Source organism: Eptesicus fuscus, chromosome 23 (assembly GCF_027574615.1).
Source record: "Eptesicus fuscus isolate TK198812 chromosome 23, DD_ASM_mEF_20220401, whole genome shotgun sequence".
NCBI lineage: Eukaryota > Metazoa > Chordata > Mammalia > Chiroptera > Vespertilionidae > Eptesicus > Eptesicus fuscus.
The window spans coordinates 16,994,991-17,015,159 of record NC_072495.1 but is presented as its reverse complement, the minus strand read 5'-3'; the positions used below and the strand labels follow the sequence as shown (position 1 = coordinate 17,015,159).

General features: G+C 52.1%; 1 protein-coding gene across 3 annotated transcripts in view; it reads right to left on the bottom strand.

Annotated features, from left to right (window-relative positions):
• Window positions 1-20,169, bottom strand: part of FLI1 (Fli-1 proto-oncogene, ETS transcription factor) — a 119,568-nt gene that overhangs the window by 28,531 nt on the left and 70,868 nt on the right. For all 3 annotated transcript variants that reach the window (XM_054712656.1, XM_054712655.1, XM_008142550.3), the window contains exons 3-5: window positions 18,834-18,988; window positions 14,677-14,880; window positions 5,076-5,141 (exon numbers count right to left, since the gene is read on the bottom strand). In XM_054712656.1, coding sequence (XP_054568631.1) covers window positions 5,076-5,141; window positions 14,677-14,880; window positions 18,834-18,988 — 425 coding nt within the window. The remainder of the gene's footprint in view (window positions 1-5,075; window positions 5,142-14,676; window positions 14,881-18,833; window positions 18,989-20,169) is intronic.

Below are 20,169 nucleotides of genomic sequence, written 5' to 3'. Positions count from 1 at the left end.
GGGCTCCACGGGCCATGGTGGTTTTGTGCGTTCCAGGAGTCCATAAACGGGGAGCTCAGTCTCCTCTGCCTTTTGGGGAGTCAGAGGCATTTAAACAGATCCAGCCGGACCCCGAGGAAGTGAGGGTTGTGCAGGCAAAGGAGAGACCCGCTGGCTCTCGCAGGCTGCGTGTCCAGCTGAGGACACGGGATCAGTGGTCCTGGCTGCAGGACATGCATGTCCCTGGAAAGGCCACTGAGTTTCTAGAACCTGTGTCCTCCTTGTAAATTCAAGTTACCACCTATCTACTCGGGGGTTTTGTTTGTTTTCTATTGATTTCAGAGAGGAAGAGAGAGGGTGAGAGAGTTAGAAACATCGATGATGAGAGAGAATCATTGATCAGCTGCCTCCTGCACACCCCACACTGGGGATGGAGCCTGCAACCCAGGCATGTGCCCTAACCGGGAATTGAACCATGACCTCCTGGTTCATAGGTCGACACTCAACCACTGAGCCACGCTGGCTAGGCCCACCTATTTACTCTTCAGATACATAAGATGAAGGCATATAAGGAAGAAATCCCTGAGATATGAATGATGCACTGATGTGAAGTTGTCAAAGCAGTGATGATTACAACATCATCAATGACAAACCCTGACCAGGTGGTTCTATCACTCAACCTGCTCCTGCATTAGCATACCAACCGGCCCTGCTCTTCCTTCTTTAGGTTGATTTGGGGCCATAAAAGGTCAAGGTCACCTGCCCAGAGTGCGGCTCTGAGACAGTCTTGCTTTCCTCTTTCTAGCGTGTGTCCTGCACTCTCTGGCAGGGCTTCTCGATTTGGGCGACAAGCTACAGAGTAAGCAGGAGCTTTAAGAAAAGTTTCAGTGCCCACATGTCCCTCCTAGAGATTCTGAATTAACTGGCCATGTTTGGGATCTGAGCACCAGTATCTAAATTTTTTTTTTTTTTTGCATTTTTATTGTTGTAAAACATACAAAGAATTTATCATTTTGGCCATTTTTCAGTCTATGTTTCAGTGGCATTCGGTGCGTTCATATTGTGGATGCATAACAATCAGAACGTTTCATCTTTCCACCCTGAAACTCCCATTAAACAAGAACTCGCCATTCCTGCTCCCCCTCCCCCAGGCCTTGGAGCCACCATTCTACTTTCTGTTTGCCTGGCCAAGGTACGGCATAGGAGTGGAGTCACACAGCATTTGTCCTACGGCATCAGTATTTTTAAAAAAGCTCACCAGGTCGTTCTGTGTGTAGTGAGGACTAGGGGGTGGTACTGCCAAGTGGGGAGTGCATATGAATTCATCTTTGGGGAAAGAGGCTAGAATAGGGATGCAGGTGGGGGTGAGAGTGGGAAAACTGCAGGGACAGAGAAAAATAATGGGGGGAATTAAAATCTCCGCCCGAACTACACTTAGGCCAGGTCTTGTTCCCGTGGAAAGTCAGCCAGAGGGGACGGGCTGTCTGTCAGGGAGACCGTCTGCAGCAAGGGATGTTGAATCCCACAACCCGGGTTTGAGTCCTGCTCTGCTGTCGAGTCACTGGGTGCCCTTCAGCGAGCAATTTAACATCGCCCAGCCTCACTTTTTCCGTCTGCAAAATGGAGAGAACCACATCTACCTCCCAGGGATGCTGCCGGGCTCGAGAGCAGAAGCCCAGCATGTGAATGTGTCTGAAGCATCGCGAATTCTACACATATGACGGTGGTGGCTGCTCTTGCAAATGGGCAATGAATGCTTCCATTCTGTATGACTCAAGTGCATGAGCCCTGATAACGAACGGTAGAAAGAGCAACTGTTCTAGTTGGGTCCCCTCTATGACCAGAGGCTATTTCATAAAGGGGCTGCAAGGCTGCTATAGATTAAATGTTAAAAACTAGTCTTACTTCGTGGGCACAAATAACCTTTAGAGCGTGCAATCATTTTCAAGAGACAAGCTGGGGGGGGAGGTGATTGGGCCTGGGCAAGTCAAAAGGCATTCTAGTTTGATAAGAGCATTGAAGAAGCATTAATAGACATCATCTCCTGAACTTCTTTCCTTTGTGCCCGGTGCCAGCACCTGCCCTGTGTGAAGCGTGCACGTGCGTACATGCACACACACACACACACACACACACACACATGCACGCACACACACAGCTGGTGCTTCAGAGGGACTCTCGGTTTGTTTGGGGGCTCTGTGTGTGTCTTCATTTGAACGCGATGCAGGCAGGATTGCAGTGTATGTTCTCTTTATTTTCCCATTTAATATTTTAAGAAATAAAGGTAGGGATTAGAGAAAAGCAGAAGAGAGGAGGTGGGGAGGCCTTTGAATTGGGGGGGATAGAGAGGCCTGATTAGCTTTGTCTTGCTAATGCACTTTGTTTTGTGGCTGATGGCTGCTCAGACAGATTCAGACCACCTCACAAGGGGGAGGCGACACAGCAGCAAGACAGCTCAAGTGGGAAGCGTTCCTGGGGACAAAAGATGCACCTGCAAAGCGCAGCCCTAATCGTCTCAGGAGGCCAGGGCCAAAGCTGGGAGATAAGTGCCCGGCAGCACCTGAATGAGATCTGGCAGCACAGCGTGCACTTGCCGGGATGCTGCCGCTAATTCATGTCAGGAGAGGGCTGCTGCCCAGCTAGCGAGCTGCTCCTGGGATGCCTGAATGAGCCCGGTGGCCTCACAGATGCACTCCCTGCACACAAAAGGACCAGGGAACGCAGTGCGCAGGTAGCGGGGAGGGCTGAAAGCTAAGACCCCTGGGGGAGCAATGTGGTGGCTATTAATACAGTTCAACTCAGACAAACTGGCTTCCAAACCAAAATCTGCAGTGAAACCCAGAGTCTCATTAGCCTCAGCCTGTGGGGCTGGAGAAACTTTGAGGGATCTCCTTATTCCTCCCCCCATCCCTCTTTCTCTCCCCCTCCCTTCCTCCCCTTCGTCCCTCTCCCTCCAGGCCTTCCTTCCTCTCTCTTTCTCTTCTTCCCTTCCCTCCTTCCAAGAAGTGGGTGCCTGTCTGCAAGTGACAGGAAGTTCCGTAATAGAAACAGATGGGAGCAGAGTGGCTCTGAATGGAGGCAGAGCCCTCACTCTGTGGCCCCAAGGCCTGCCTACGGAGCCACAGCCGGAGAGTCTGGGCTTGACTGGAACTGACTTAGTTCAGCCCCTTCACTTGATGGGAAACTGAGGCTCAGGGGATGAAGGGATTTCCCCAAAGTAAGCCAAAAGTGCCCTGACCGCCAAGCCAGGGTGTTACTCTAATACCGTGGTCGGCAAACTGCGGCTCGCAAGCCACATGCGGCTCTTTGGCCCCTTGAGTGCGGCTCTTCCACAAAATACCACGGCCTGGGCGAGTCTATTTTGAAGAAGTGGCGTTAGAAGAAGTTCAAGTTGAAAAAATTTGGCTCTCCAAAGAAATTTCAATCGTTGTACTGTTGATATTTGGCTCTGCTGACTAACGAGTTTGCCGACCACTGCTCTAATACATTTTCTCTCCCTTTAAAAAAAAATATGTTTTTATTGATTTTTTTAGAGAGAGGAAGGGAGAAGGAGAGAATTTAGAAACATTGGGGATAGAGAAACATAAATCGGCTGCCTCCTGCCCTCCTTCTACCAGGGATGGAGCCCACAAGCCGGGCTTCTGCCCTGACCAGGAATCGAACCAGCGACCTCTATGGTGGATGGGACGATGTTCAATCCATTGAACCAAGCCAGCTGGGCTACATTTTCTCTCTTATTGAGATTATCAACATGGTATTAAACAGGCCATCAAGTAAAATGTGGCTTGGACTGCAGAATGAGACTACATAATTTAGTTTGCATGGCAAAATTAAATAAGTCTGATTTGGAAAGGAAAACAGTAGCATAAATAGGACCGGCCCAGGTTGGGGGAGGGGAGAAGGAAGCAAATGAAAACCACAGAAGTCTACAATCAGGTTCATCATGTTGTGTATTTTCTCCACTAATTTTTGTGTGTGTCATCATTTGATTATAAATTATTAACAGGAAACACCAAGTCCTATGTGATCAAAGGTGTGGCCTTGGCCAAGACGCCCAGGCAGTTTGGGTCTCTGTTTCCTCCATAATCAATGAGGATTTTGAACCAAATGGTCTCGAAGTTTCTTCCACTAAAAGGACATTCTGTTTCTCCGGAATATTATACCGTGCTACTCCAAAACACTAAAAACTTCTGCCTCCATTCTGTATCATGGCAGGTGTGCACTAAAGAAAAAGCAGTGAAGGAGAGAGCAAGGCAGAGAGAATGTCTGCCATGCTCCCATTCATTCTTCAAGTCCCCACACCAGAGTCCTCTCCTCCAAGAAATTTTTCTTTTGCCTTGGGTGGATTTTTCTCAGGCACATTTTCTTGTTTCCTCCTTCAGATCATTCTACTCACTTGTTTAACCTTTTGCACTCGGATGTCGAGTGTGACTCGACACGGTTAGCATTAGAATAAAGGAATCGAGAAAAAAAGCAAGCGAGTGCAAAGGGTTAAAGGCCTAGAATCTAACACAGTTTCTGGAGCAATAAACCTTTACCATATTGTTTCAGAAATAAAGATGTTGAGAAATGCTATTGTAATCTTTGCTAAAATTGTCCCTGGCAAACATTGTTTGCCGAGTCTGTTTTCTTTCTCTCTTAACCAAACCAAACCAAATCAAACCAACTAGACTAAATCCTCAAATCACCACTCTGGAATTGCTAAAATTTGTTCTCAAAACTTTGAAATGTAGCACTGCGAGCATCCCTAAGATCTTTATTGCATTACCTCTAACAGGGAAAACCTAATTTTCAGCTTGGAAAGCGAGCGATATCCATTTCATTCGATGACCAAACCTTTTCTTTTGTGGAGTCACAACTTCGGATCATATCTTTATGATATTATTACACGACATTTTAAAAGCTTGTGGTATTTTTTTTTTCAACCAGTGGCACAAGCAGGATAAGCTCTGGCGTCTTGTCTCGTGTGCGAGAGGAAAGTTGTGTGGAATCAGAGAGCCGGGCACAGACCTGAGACCCCCACCCATCTCAGCAGCAGGGAACCGTGCCCCGCCTGCACCGAGGAAAATTCTAGGTCCACGAGGGAACAGACTCACCTTCTTTGACACTCAGCCGTGGGGACTGGTCTGTGTGGGAGGGGGTGTTATAGGCCAACAGTGAACCTGAAAAGTAAAAGCAAAAGCAGGTTAGAACCCAGACTCTGTCCTGCGATGAAGAGTAGGAGGAGACATGCGAAGGGAGTGGGAGGGACAGAGACAGAGAGATGGGACAGGGGACCGATGAGCCCTTGGGAGAAAGAAAAAGTCACTGGGATCCATCCTGGGGACTGTCATGGCTTCCTGGGTCAGGGTCAGACTGGGTTAGGACAGAACGCTTGCCGGTGGGACACGCACACGCCCTCCCAGCAGCCTTCATGCTTCCGAGCTTCTCGGGACAATGCCACGTCATGGCAGGAACATGGGACGGGGAATCGGAACACCAGGGCCTGTCCCGGTTCTGCCGCTCACACCCCGTAAGCAGCTTTATATGTCTAGACCGTGATTTCTCATCAGCAAAATGACAGGGTTGAACTGCAGCCGGGGCTGGCACGCTTAGAGGCCGGCCGAGCGTCCAGGCTCTGCAGGCCTGAGGCACAGTCGCGGCCGCACATTCTTCTTTGTTTTTGTTTTGTTTTGTACACGGGCCAGAGTTGGCCAGCGCTGGCCGGCAGCTCGGGCCTTCCAGGCCCTGGAGGAGAGGTCTGTGCAGTGCTTCCTGCTCCGATGGCCTCTGGGTTTCTGTGCAGGTCCCTTTGCTGGGGGGGGCAGGTGCTCAGATGCTCAATCACTGTGCTGGAGGGGTGGGGGGGGGGAGGGTGAGGAGGGGCAGGGGTGTCCGCTCTCCCAATAGTAACGTTGCCTCCTTTTGCATACGTCTAAGAGGAGACAACAACTAAATGCCAGGCATGATACCTTGGATTTTTTGTCATCCCTGAGGGCTGACATACAATCTTTTAAAACGAAACTTTAACGGGGACCTAGTCTGTATCAGGCACTAGTGCAGGCATTTTAAAGGCATGATAGCTTTTGCCCGGCTGGGTGGCTCCGATGACATTCCATACCATGAAAAGGTTGTGGGTTCGATTCTTTTCAGGCCATGCACCTAGGTTGTGGGTTCGATCCCCGGTCAGGGCACATATGGGAAGCAACCGATGGATGTTCCTCTCACGTCAATGTTTCCCTCTCTCTCCCTTCCTCTCTCTCTCTCAAATCAATAAGCATGACCTTGGGTAAGGATAAAAAATAAAGGGTGATAGTTTTTGTTGTTGTCTCTTCTTTCCTAAAACTGGTTGTTCCTCTGATACAAGCACATTCAAGAGATTTATTTTGTAAAATAAATCAGCTTATTTTGTGTGTGTGTGTGTGTAAGTTTCTTGGAGATTCTCCTGGGGAAACTAAGGCGCTCCCCAGAGGGGCTGGAATCTGCTTTCACGGGGGACAGGAGAACTCGACATAGGCGCTGGAGGCGGAACAAGTCCTCCACCACAGCCCTCCCTGCTCCCTGGGCCGAGCGGCCTGGCTCGGGTGCCAGGGCTCCGGGCAGGGACCCGGCTGGCAGACACTCCTATTTTTAGTCTCCAGCCAGGGCAGGGAGGCGAGTGGAGCTGCTGCCTCACCCAGCTGTGGGCGTTCGGTTGCGTGCCGCCCAGAAAATGTGTGCCCTTCCCAGCCAGACGCCGAGGGATAGAGTTTTCAAAAAAATCATCCATCTGCCTAGAACCTCTGACTCCTGGCCTGGGCGGCTTCTTTCTGGCTCTGAAATCCTTTCAGACAAGAAAGAGGAGGGCGGAGGTGGGATTGAGCCTGCTCAGTGACAGAGTGTGGCCACGTGGTCACCGGCTTAGAAAGGAGACGGTCACACACACGCATGCAACGTCCAAGAACCAGGTGCCTTTGGTTATTCCTTTCTCAGAAATATTAGGGGCCATGTGAGGCTGGGGCAACCTCATCTTAATATAGTTGTTATGCAAATCAGACTGTAAAATTAGAGCCCCCTCCCTCATGCCCTAGTCAGTTTGGCTCAGTGGATAGAGTGTCAGCCTGCAGACTGAAGGGTCCTGGGTTGGATTCCGATCAAGGGAATATGCCTCGGTCATGGGCTCAATCCCCTCTCTGAAATCAATAAAAATATCTCTCTATATAAAAGCCTATGGGACTATTATGACCAGACGACCAGACGACCAGCCAGTAGCTATGACATGTACTGACCACCAGGGGGCAGATGCTCAATGCAGCAGCTGCCCCCAGTGGTCAGTGCGCTCCCATAGCCAACCTCCTGTGGTCCCTCCCCCCTGGCCGGCCCCGATTGGCCCTGATCACCGGCCTGGCCAAGGTATCCCACCTGTGCACAAATTCGTGCACCAAGCCTCTAGTATTTTAATAAAATAAAATTAAAGCCCCTCTTACCACTCAGTAGCCTTGTGATCCATCAGTGTAGCTCATCTCTCTAAGCCATGGGCTCCTCATTTATAAAATGGGCTAACAATAATGCCTAGTGTGGCGTTGTGAGGACTGAATAAGATGATACATATAAATTGCTCCGAAAGTCCTTGGCTCATAATAAGTGTTCAATCGATGCTAACTATCACCATTGCCATTTGTGTATCCCTTTTCCCACAGACACCACGATTACATACAATAAAGCCGTTATCAAAAGCTTGTGGAGCATGATCCTGGCCTCTGGAATCAGAGTTACGAATGGGTTCTCCTGCAAGAAGGAATGGGAAGGCTGGGGAGAGTTGGGGAGGGGGGGAAAGAGATCAACCAAAGGACTTGTATGCATGCATATAAGCACAACCAATGGACACAAGACACTGAGGGGGGGGGGGGGGATGAGGGCATGCGACAGGGGGTAGGGGAGGCTGGGGGAAGGTCAATGGGGGAAAAAGGGAGATATATGTACTACTAAATGTAATACTTTAAACAATAAAATAAAATTTAAAAAAAAAAAAGAAGGAGTAATCCCTCATGCCTGGAAGGGGGTGAAGACATGGAAGCAAACGTTCCAGGGGAATCAGGAAACGTCTCAGGAGTGAGACCAAGAATGTCTGCCTCCCTGTCCCCGACATTCCCCGTCCCCCCTGCCCCCCCCCACCCCCACCCCAAGGCTGAAACCTCACGGCTGGAGCAAATAAAGAAAAATGATGGTCTCGGAGGAGCAAGCTGCCTGAGTCATTAGTGCAGATTTAGCTAAGAGCACGAAGCTTAGATAAACCGCATTTATTAAATTTCCCCCCCGGGGTGAAAGTCCTGGTTTGGGCACACGTGAATTCCACAGGAAACGCCCAGAAAGCCGAGAGAAAGGGTCCTTTGACCTCCGCAAAGCTCGCATGAAATACATCTTTCACGGTGACCTAGGGAAAGGGATTTGCCCTCGAGACTGTTCTCGGGTCAAGTTTCACTCCTAGAAGGAGAGGCTGCCTTCCCGGGGGGCGGGGCCGCTTTCGGGCATCTGCCCCCACCCCAGGGACCCAGCACCCCCTTCCCTTCTCCATCCTTATTCTCTCCTCTGGCTACGGAGGGTGGCACCGCACACTCTTGTGTTAAGGGAACTTGTTCCGATGGGAGGAGGTCCTCCCTGGAGCCTGGCCTCCCGCTCTGTGACTGTGGGTTTCTTTCTCCTGCTTTGAGGCTCCTTCTGCGTGAGGCTAATGTCCACTGAGCTCCCCGTCTTTCCCGATGCCCCCTCCTCAGAGTAAACGGGCTGAGATGAGGGGGAAGGCAGCCAACTCATCAAACGCTCATTGTGAGCAGGTGCTTTCTCTCTGCTCTCTCACTTAACCCGTACCCGAGCCACATAAAGCCAGGATCACGGGATCCCCCTTTCACTGCTGAGGAAACCAACATTCAGAGAAGTCAAGTAACTTGGCCAGGATCACACAGCCAGAAAGCCCGGGAGGCAGGAACCCCATTCGGGTCCAGCAGACCCTGCAGGCTGAATTGAAGAAACACACCCCTCACGAATGGGGTTGGAAGTCAGTGCAGTGCTAACCTTTGGGGAGAATGGGGTGATGACGGAGAGAGGGCACAGGGGGGGCTGCTAGTCTATTCTTTGCCCTGGGGGCATTTAAATGAGGGTGTGGGTTCACTTTGTGATAATCCCTTGAATGGCACATTCATGAGTTCTGCACCCCTCCGTACGTTTCACTTCAATGACGACAATTGTTGGCGTGCTTCTTTGTCTTGTATCCGTGTTGTGCATACAGGCGTGTGTGTCTATCTATTTAGTGGGGGTGGGAGGTGGGGGGGAGCCGAGAAGCATGAAGTGGCTCCTGTTGAGAATGGAATGGCCTTCCCCGTGTGACAACAGAAGCACAAAAATCCACGTCCACTTGGGATCCATCCTGGAGCCAGTATTTGGGACCCGAACGAAGATGGGAATGAGCAGAGTGGCGCTTTGCAGGTGTGGGGCAGAGCGCGACAATGGGGCTTTCTTCAGCTCCGCACTGCCCCCCGCCCCCCCAGGGGCTCTTCATTGGGGACACCTGGAGCAGGAGCGACAACGGGGTCCCAGTGCCAAAGCCTTTGTCTCCTGCCTCGCGCAGTCAGCCTATTGAATCCGGGTCTCCCTTTTCTCTGCACCGTGTCAATGGCTCGGGTGGGGAGGGCGGAGGGCAGAGGGAAGGAGGGCCTGGCTGACAATGAGTCCGGGGGAACCTGGCCTTTTGTTCTGCGGGGACCCTGTTCTTTCCTGGTCGGACCCGGGCCTGCAAGGGATAATACTTCACCAGCTCAATGGCCCGGGCCTATCACCTTTGCCCGACTGTCTGAGCTGCCGGTGGGAAGGCCACAAGACACAAAATGTGTTTTCCATTAACTTTAAATTAAAAATGAGAATCAAGACAGATACCCACGCTGTGGCCTCCCTGTCACACCACATATTTCATCTCTTGTGCTGCTACTATTGAAAAGCCCAGCTTCTTAGCCCGGCGGTAGTGGCTGAGTGGTTGAGTGTCGACCTATGAACCAGGTCGGGGCACATGCCTGAGTTTCCTGCTCGATCCCCCATGTGGGGTGTTGCAGGAGGCAGCCGATCAGTGATTCTCTCTCATCATTGATGCTTCTATCTCTCTCCCTCTCCCTTCCTCTCTGAACTCAATAAAAATATATTTAAAAATAAGTAAATAAAAACAGTTTCTTAAAAATGTTCACAGGCCAGACCCAGTTATACCTACAGAACCCAACTTTTTATAAAATGAAAAAAGTCTCTCTCTTCTGCCCGTGGCGCCCCACCCAGGACTTTTTGGGCTCCCAGAAACCCCAAACTCCCCCCAGTGGCCCCACTTTTGAACTGCCAGCTGGGGACCGCTCTCACTTCCTTTGAGGTCCCGCCCAATCTCATTTCCCGCAGCCACGGCTGTAAATAAGGTCCCTGCCAAGCGGGCTGTGCCCAGGGAGATACCGTGGGGCCGCCAGTGGGGTCCTGAGTGGGCGCCGCGGGGAGGAGAGAAGGACACGGTTAGTGTGGTGAAGGGTTTGGCTTAATCTGCCTCATTCCAGGAGGCCACAGGCAAGTTTTCGGAAAGCATTTATCTCTTGGGACAAATAAAAACAGAACGAGCTGTGGGGAGAGTGGTCTGGCCCTCTACATGGAAGGCCCAATGGAGGAGGCCGATTCCAACACAGAGAAGGGAAGATGATGTGGTGCAGATTAGCGCGAGCTCTACGGGCCCATCTCCACGCAGAGGAGGGTGCTGTGGGCCCGGTCTCAGCCCAGGACTTAAGAGGCCTGGGTCTCAGATACCAGCTGCTCTCCATTGGCCGTCTGCCTTTGAGCCAATTTCTGAACCTCAGTTGCCTTTGCTTTAAAATGGGGATTGTAAATAGTCTGTGTGGTGTCCACAAGGGGGCGTCCTGTCCACGTACACTAGTGAAGGACACCTGGGGAGGTGCACACCTGAGCCCTAGCGTCCCCAGGAGGACCGGAATGATCCCAAGTGCTCTGTGCATCCTCCCCAGCCCGCCGTCCACCTCCCCCTCAAGTGTGGGCAGTGTCACAGCGGGACCAGGCTGTGGCCACTCTGTGGGGAACAGCCTACCAGCCCAGGCCTGAAGGACAGGCACCTGCAGGCAGGCTGGGTAAAGGCGAGCATGCTGGGCTATCAGACAGGGTGCGGAGGGGCTTGGTATTGCTATTTATTCTCCACCCTGGACAATTCATTTAAAAGTTGGTGCTTACTTTTATTTATTTATTAAAAAATATATTTGTATTGATTTCAGAGAGGAAGGGAGAGGGAGAAACAGACAGAAACATCAATGATGAGAGAGAATCATAGATCGGCTGCCTCCTGCACGCCCCACATGGGGAATCGAGCCCGCAACCCGGGCATGTGCCCTGACCGGGAATCGAACCCGTGATCTCCTGGTTTATAGGTTGACGCTCAACCACTGAGCCACGCCGGCCGGGCTTCAGTGCTCACTTTTAAAGCTTCCCTCCCAGACAACCAGAAAGACTACTTCAAGTGCCTTTTAAAACGTGTAAATGTGATGCCAGGGCTTCGTGTCCTCTAGGTCTAAGGTTCCCCTTTTGCTATGAAAGTCTGGGAAGGTCAGACTGCGAGGAAGCGCAGCTAGCTGGGAGCCCCTGACTCGCAGTTCAGGTCTGAGTCTCTGCTGACTCCTTAGCCCACAACACTTCCTCCTTCTGTGCGGAGACGCTCAGCTATTTTCCTTCCACTTCTTGCCCAAGTGCAGACGTTTGAACCCCGTGCCCTCCTCAACGGAAGGACAGGTGACCCAGCACCAGGCACCAGCACCCCTTCCTCCTGCCTCTGCTCAGTGGCCCGGCCTCTTCCCCCAAAGCGCCGGCCTCCCTGTCTGAGCACAAAACATCCGCTGGAAGTCCATCTGCAAAACCAATACAGCGTTTCAGGACACGCTGGTGGACACCAGGGGGTTCCCAGCCGTCCAGGCAGCAGACGGCCACCAGCCACGTGACCGCCTGCCGCGGTGTAGCAGACCAACCACCATCTGGGGCCACAGGGTCCCAGAAGGTAGAGCCTGAAGAAAGACACCAATGAAAACGAAGCATGAATCAAAGCCGCCTTCCAGGCCAGCAGGTCACTGTAAGTCTAGGTTCCTCAAAAGGCCTGCAGACTATGCCCATCCTATGCCAGGCGAGCGTGTATGAGCCTTGATACGGGCATTTGGGTTTTGGCTTTTGCAGGCAGCTGTGGTTTCTCTATCAAGACACAGACCATTTCCATTGAGCTGTTTCACTCCACACGGTACCATATATATGCTTTGTTCCATCTCCTCCTCCACTCTGGACACGTGTTCCACTAATAATCTCCTTTCTGGAAACTTCATTTTCTTTTTATGACCTTGGGGCATCTTCCTTCACGTCCACACATACTTGTACGAAATAAAGAAGGAGCCCGGCCAGTGTGGCTCAGTGGTTGAGCAGCATCTACCTATGAACCTGGATGTCACAGTTCGATTCCCGGTCAGGGCACATGCCCAGGTTGTGGGCTCGATCTGCAGTGTGGGGTGTGCAAGAGGCAGCCAATCAATGATACTCGCTCATCATTGATGTTTCTGTCTCTCTGTCCTTCTCCCTTCCTCTCTGAAATCAATAAAAATATATAAGAAAAAAAAGAAGGAAAAAGAAGCCAACCACACTCTTCCTTGCCCTGCTACCAGTACCCTCCAAATAGCACACTCTCTGGCCGCCACTTCTTCGTCGCCTGCCCTCTCCTTCGCTCTCCCTGTTATCTGTTCTCTGTCAGTAGCCAGCCTGCTCAGTGGCTGCCAATGGCCAGCTCACCACATTCCTGGCCCTTTGGAGCAGATGTTGGTCTTACTTCAGGGCCTTTGGCTTGGGTCCCTCTGTGACAGGGAGTCTGAGTAGGGATTTGGGTTGTTTACGGACCTGCCAGAAAGCGGGGTCTGGGGATCACATGGCATGAATGGGCCCATGCTGCTTCGGTCCATCTCTTCTCCCACAAAGGGGGGGAAAGGGGACCATGAGTCCTGGCCTCCTGCCAACTGATGTGGGGAGCAGCACACAGGCAGGCTCGGCCAGTGCTTTCCCTTTGCTGGTCTCTGCGTCTCATGCCCACGCCCACCCCTGCCCTGCCTAGCTAGCATCATTCGTTGCAGGGTTCTGTGCAAAGACCTTATTTTTTTAAAAAGTCTATAAACACTGAAGTGCTGAGAAATAGAGATGGTTAGAGAACGCTCATTCTCCAAACGCTCGGAAAAAACTGGGTGGAACGTTGCCCCCTTTTTGGAAATGGCTGGGCCTCGGGCTGACCTCCTGCTGCCGCAAGACTCAGACATGAGGTCATGGCTCTGGTGGTAACATATACGGCGTCACCCCCACTCCCCACTGGATGCCAGACGCCTCGGAGGGGTGACCGAGGAGCCCGGGGGGCACCGGTGGAAACTCCCGGAGGCACTTTTTACATGTTTAATGTTGAAAGCCAGTGTGTGTTGCCCCAGTCCACGCAGCGCTCTATTGCCGAACAAGACAGAGAGTGAAGACCCGCTGGACAGCGCAGAGCAAATGAAGAACCGACCACCCCAGGGCCCAGGAGACGAGAAAGGCGGCCCGGAGGCCCTGTCCAAGGATCTCAGCTTTGATGGAGCTTGAGAATCATCAAACCCTTTCCCTCCAAACCTCAGCACCTTCGAGATTCCCAGCTGTCCCGGCCACTGACAGCAAACACTGTCTGCGGAGGCGGCCAGTCTGTCCCTGGGCAGGGCTGGCTGGGAGAAAGCTTCCTCATAGGATGAGCCCACATCTCTTTTATCTGTAGAGTCAACTCCCGATATCAGTACCGTCCTTTAGGCCACAGAATAGCCCTTTCATTCTTGGGGCCATTGGTAGACAGCCCGGCCTGGACTTCCGGTGAAGAGTTAAGGCCAAGGTTATTAGCGGGCCTCAAAGAATTCTGGGTATAGCGCATATCAAATGACATTTGTATCGAATTGTTGGTGCTAGCGAACCCCCATCGTGGAGAAATCCTACGGGCAACTGCACGCTCTCTCTGTAAACTCTCCCTTTCCCAAGCGCCTTCCTCCTGGCTGTGTCAGGCCTCACCGACCTGCGGCACCTGCCCCTTCCCTGCTTAGTAAGGAAGGGGTGTAGGTGGCAGCCCTGAAGGCGGGGTTAAGAGGCTCTGGAGTGACCCCAAAGATAAGAGGAACTGAATGTGTATAGGTTCGAATCCTTAAATTCTAAATTCATGGATCTAGATTTACTGTGGGAATCATGGCTCAGGACAACGCGAGTCAGGCATCCATGTATTTGTCATTATGGGGCTAGGTATTTCTGGGAAGGGGTTCTCACAGGACGTGCGTGGCCAGCCTCGGGCAGACCCCCTGGGCCACAGCTCCCTACTTGTTCTCCATTCGTCATTTCACTCCCCTTGCCACCCCAGGCCTGGGTCAGCCCTCTCGCAGGGTCTGCCGGAGCCCACGGGACCCTGGTAACCTCACAGCCCAAACCCGCAGCTCCTACAGCTTCTGCCCAACGTACACCGACGGCAGGGGGCCCAGCTTCCTTCCGCAGGTTGGATCCCTAGGAAGCCAGCCTGGTTGGGAGCCGGCCAGGCAGAGGTCTCCCCCAGCCCCGGGGACCTGGGCTGCACCCTCCAGGGTCGGGGGGTGGGGGGGAAGACTCCCTCCCCAGAAGGAGACAGGGACAGGCACTTACTTTCCCTGAGGTAACTGAGGTGTGACAACAGCACTTCCGTGTTGTAGAGGGAGGTGGCTCGGAGGAAGTCCTCCTTGTTCATTTTGCACAGTTCCTTGCCGTCCATGTTCTGGAAAAAGGCCGTGTCGATCTCCATCAGGCCGTACTCCTTTATCGCCCACTCCAGCCACTGCCGCACGTGCTCCTGCGTCCACAGCGTGGGGTCTGCAGAGGACAAGGCCTGTCAGCCAGGGCTTCACCAAACCTGGGCAGCCTCTCTCGGTCTTCCTCCCTCCCTCCTTCCCCTTCTCTCTCTCTCTGTCTCTCTCCTCTCCAATCTCCCTTTCCCTTTCCCCCAGCCTCCCTCTTCCTCCTTTCTCTCCCTGCCCCACCCCACATGCTCACTGGAAAGTGGGTTCCCTCCCAGATGGTCCTCCCAGAACTGCATCTGGTCCAGAGCATCTGGCGCTGCCTGAACCACTTAGCACGCTGGGGAGGTTCTCAGATGCCTCACTCCACATCCTGACAGGACCCTCTTTAAAGCTCTGGGAAGTCCATTGAAGCCTTTGCCTGAGAAATGGTGGCATCCAAGTGAAAATAAACACAGTTCCAGCGACCAGGGCCCAGCGTCTCTGGCAAGGGAAACCAGCTGCCTCGGGAGAACACTGATTTCATGGAAGAACACGAGCTCTCAGATGCTACAGAGAGAACACATCTGTGCACGCAGATGGCAAACCCCGTGGTGTTAGCCCTTAACATGGACCGGCCTGCGCTTTCTCCTTTTGGAGACAGCTGTGCTGAAATTTCTACCAGATCATCCCCCAAACGTTTTTAGGATATTCAAGTCCGCAAAGATGAGAAACCTTTAGCCCTTCAGTGGACATAATAATGTAAGGACTGAGGCCGCCTCCACGTAGGACCCGCATGACTTCTCAGCCAGGAGTGTGTGTGTGTGGGTGGGGGGGGGGGGGGGGGGGGACACGGGGGTGCACTCTGAGTGCTGGTGGGGAGTCCAGCAGGTCCCATTGATAGAGGCCCTTAGCGCTTACCACCTAGCACAGTCTGGAAGCCATCTTCTTCCTTGGCAACCCATTAACAGTGAGTCCAAAACACTTTACACATGCTCATCAAAGAAGAAAATGACATGGCCCTTGAACTCATGAAAGACCTGTCCACACGAAGCATTCAGGCAGGAATGCCCCAAGTTAAGCAACAGATTCTGTGGTGGCAGTTGAAGCAACCGGAAGAGGAGGACATTAGTGTAAACGTAGAGTGTCAAGGAAGGCCCTGGAGGAGGAGGGAGAGTGGGCACTGTATGTCAGGTATCAGCCGCAGCTTCTACTGGGCCTCTTTGATTGGCAGGCTTATTTGGGAGGAGTATCTGTGCCACCTTTCAACCCTGTCACCCTCTCCTAAGAGTCTGGGCAAAAATGGAAATCAGAGTTTCTGCCGTTGCCCTGGTCTGGCACGGTCCCCTGCTTCTGCTCGGTCATTGCATGTGAGAATTGGGCTGGAAGCGGCTGTGCCTGCTTTGCAAAGCGCCCAGCAGCGGCCCCTGCATGGGGTGGTTGCTGCATTGTGTGCCGAAGGTGGAGGGGATGGGAAGAGGAGAGTGAGGAGAGGGAAGGCTGGAGTGTGCCCCCTGCTCCACATGTCCTGTTTTTCACTGATCAAGAAAATCCTACAAAATGTCTTTCATCTTCATTCTCCAGGTGGAAAGTGGAGTCTTGAAAGGGTAAGGCCTTAACTCAACCTAAGTCCTGGTCTGAGCAGGGGGTGGGGGTGGGTGGAGGGGGGTTCTGATCCAAGTCTCCCTAGGACTTCATTTAGTCCAGGTGGGTGGGTCCCCCCTGGCCCAAAGCCTCTTCTCTTTTCTTCTCACAAAGCTACCTGAACGCACCTGTGAGTTTCTCTGCCTTTAAGCAAAAGCCAGAGCTCTTTTTATAGCTTCATTGCATAAGTCAGAAACAATTGGGCATGGACCATTGGTAACTGAAAATAATTTTGCACCATTTCAGAATTCTAGAGAAAAATGGAGGAGGCTGAGGTGGTGGATTATGTAGCATGTTATTTTATCTGCTTCTTCTAATTGCTCATTTTTAGCATGCAAGGCCTCAGATTCGATGCTACACCATGTATTTAATGTATGTATTTCCTCCCTTGCTTGGGGCTCTATCACAGTATTATTTCTCTCCCTTAAGAGCCCAATGAATTCTAAATCTTCCACTCTGGATCATGCTAACCTCTTCCAAATGTATTTCCTGGATGATTGGTCCCAGTTTCTTCCTATCTGAACTTGGACCTGACCTGGTGATTAACTAGGGTCCTCATTTACACTTGACTTAAAATCCCACCGTGAATGCAATAGGTTCCTCCACCGATGTTTTATTGCCTTGATCTGTGGACCTGCCCAGTGAAACTTCCCCTCACGCCCAGCAGGCCTGGCGGAAGCCACAGTGTCTGAGGGTCATGGCTAAAGACTGAGCCAGAGGTAAAGCAGGGAAGTCAATCCACAGCTAGTGCTTTAAAAATCCCTTGATATGAATTTACACCGTTTTCATTACTACTGCCATAGTTACCTTGGCCCACCGAAGACCGACATTTCGATATTCTTTTTGAAAATATTTCAACACCAATTTAGAGTGGAAGGGCCAACCAAGCGGTCTGGCAGTCTTTGTCCCTTTTCCCTGTGCCCTCCCAAAAGAGTCTGCAGAAATGTACACATTTGGTTAAGGCAATCTCGGTTTCTCCTAACCCTTCAGTCCGCAAGCTCTCCTTCCCATGCTGGCCACTGGCGAGGCTGGGGAGTTCAATACCAAACCACCAGAGGCCTGGTGAGGCTTGGCCTGGCCTTGGGGAGTCCACAGAGGCCCCACCATGCCCACGGCAGTGCAGTTCCATGGTCTGCCACCTTCTGATGTGAAGGGAGAAGACACGGTTCTCTTGGACCTGACAGATAGATGCACCTGAGCTAGACAGTCCCAGCTGGGGTCTTGGAGGAGATCATGCATGAAGTGACATAGGTCATGCAACGTGGGTGAAGCACTTCAATGGTGCCCGGCACCCCAAAGTGCTCATCAATGGAGCTCCTCCTTCTCCTCCTTTGTGCGCTCACGTGCTTGTGGAAGAAGGAAACTTAAAAAGCTCGTGAGCAGCTTTGAGGTCCTACAGGGCACAGACACATCCCCGTTGGCCACGGGTCCCCACCCCGCCCCCGCTTGAACTTGGCCCAGCACACCTGGGTATAGCTGCAGTCCCAGGAGATGGGGAGACACAGCTTCCCATGGAAAATGAATACAAAGGGCCTGGGAGGAGAGGCCCACACAAAGCCACACCTTCTAGACCAAGAAGCAACAGCCTTTGAATTTCCTCTAAAAGATGTCTAATCCTTGCCTCACACACAACTGCGCTTGTATTTTTCCAAATGGAAGGGGCTCTGCCTTTTCGGTAGAGTTATTTTGGTCAAATGACTCTTAATCTCTGCCCTATAATTCACGTTGCTTAAGGTTTGGATGTTCTAGCTCCTTCTACCTGGCACCAACCCCACTCGGTTCAGTTTTCAGTCTCCCTTTTGGACCTGGCGGCTGAGCTTGCTGGTCTGGCCGAGACCAAGCATCCAGCCAATACACGGAAGGCTCGAACAATGATTTTATTTTCTGTACCCAATTGCACTAATACCTAGGAAAAATAGGCTATTTTTACATAATGACATAACTTGCTGCACACATGGTAAGGCACTCCATTTGTTAAATATAGTTATTTCTATTTTGAGACGGAAAGCGCTGGCTATAATTTGGGAAGGTGGGACCCTGCGGATGCCATGCCAGGAGCGCATGCCCGATGGGCACGACAGACCTCTGTAGCCACTCTGCTCCTTACAGGGAGGGTGGGCACGCCTGGGGCTTCCCTGAGCTCCTGCTCTCTGTGCTGGCCTCTCCCTAGGGTCCAGGCACTGACACCGAGTCTGCGATGGGATCTGTTTGAGGGCAGGTTTCTGGGATCTGCACTCAGGGATCTGGTGACATTGGGGAGAGGGTCTTGGAAGGCAGCACATCATTTCCACAGAGACCAGGGCCTCAGGTAAAAGTTTAGATGCCCTGGGGACAGGCCCGCCCTTCACCTCCTCGCCCAGAGAGGTAGGACGTGGATGCCAGCCAGCAGCCTGGTTCCCATGGTACCTGCGGGGACGATCACCCTCCTCTCGTTCGTGGTCATGTTGGGAGGAGGGGGGCCGTTCTTCTCGTCAATGTAGCTGTTGTAGTTCATGGCATTGGACTCGCCTCCACCAACCAGCTTGCTGCATTTGCTGACGCTGCAGTCCACCGGAGACTCCCTAGATGGAGAAGAGACAAAGGCCGGGAAGTCATCACTGCCACTGTGGTCCCCACAGCACGGAGCTCACCCTGGCCAATGGCTCAGACAACCAGAGTCATTTCCCAGCCCCACCTGGTGCAGGATGGTGAGGATGCTGCTGATGCCACCTTACTCCTTTTTTTTAAACCTGTTTTTATTGATTTCAGAGAGGAAGGGAGAGGGAGAGAGAGAAACATGAATGATGAGAATCATCCATTGGCTGCCTCCTGCACGCCCCCTACTGGGATCAAGCCTGCGACTCTGGCATGTGCCCCCACCAGGAATTGAACCAACCTTGACCTCCTGGGTTCATGGGTTGACGCTCAACCACTGAGCCACACCGGCCGGGCACTGCCACCTTATTTCTATTCTCCACACTGCCACCAGAGTTTTCTTCCAATCCCAGCCTGGTCCTGGAATTACCGTACTTAAAAACTTTGGGCAGCTCCTACTGCCCTTAGAGTCTGGACTTCTCAGCACAGGACTGCAGGTCCCACCTGCCGGCAGCTGACACTTTGCACCTTGTTACCAGGCAGACTACAGCTGGCTCCCATAGTGTGTCTGCATCGGTCCTAGGACTGCCATGCTCCGTTAGCTTGACAGGTGCCCTAGGCCCTTGCTGGATGAGGGCGTTCCCTGAGATGGTGACATTACCTTTTTGTAACCTCGATGTAGATTATCGCCAGCTTTATACAGAACCTTGTGCAGGGGGTGAGCGATCGATGTTTCCTGAGCGAATTATTTCTATTGCATGCCTATAATGTCAACACATTTTTCATGCATTGTTCTATTTGAACTTCCCAATAACCCTCCAAGATAGGCCTGGCAAGGGTGAATAGCTCCTTGCTATGGTTAAGGCAACTGAGAGGGCGAGGTGACTGGGCCAGGGTCACAGAGCTAGGACAGGTGACAGCAGGGTCTTTAATGTTAAGCTTCCCCATCAAAACACACATGCGGAAGAGCTGGTTGCTGGGTGAAGGAGGAATAGAATCCAAGAACTTCAACCTGATATAGAGAGGCTGCGGCCTTGTGGCGTTGCCCAGCCCCGGCACCACACTCACAGGGCAAGTACGTAGAGGTACACAAGCGACAGAGCCAAATACTCAACCTGGTCTCAGAGTATGGAGCCCAGTGAGCCCCTGAGGTTTTGCAAGAGGCTGC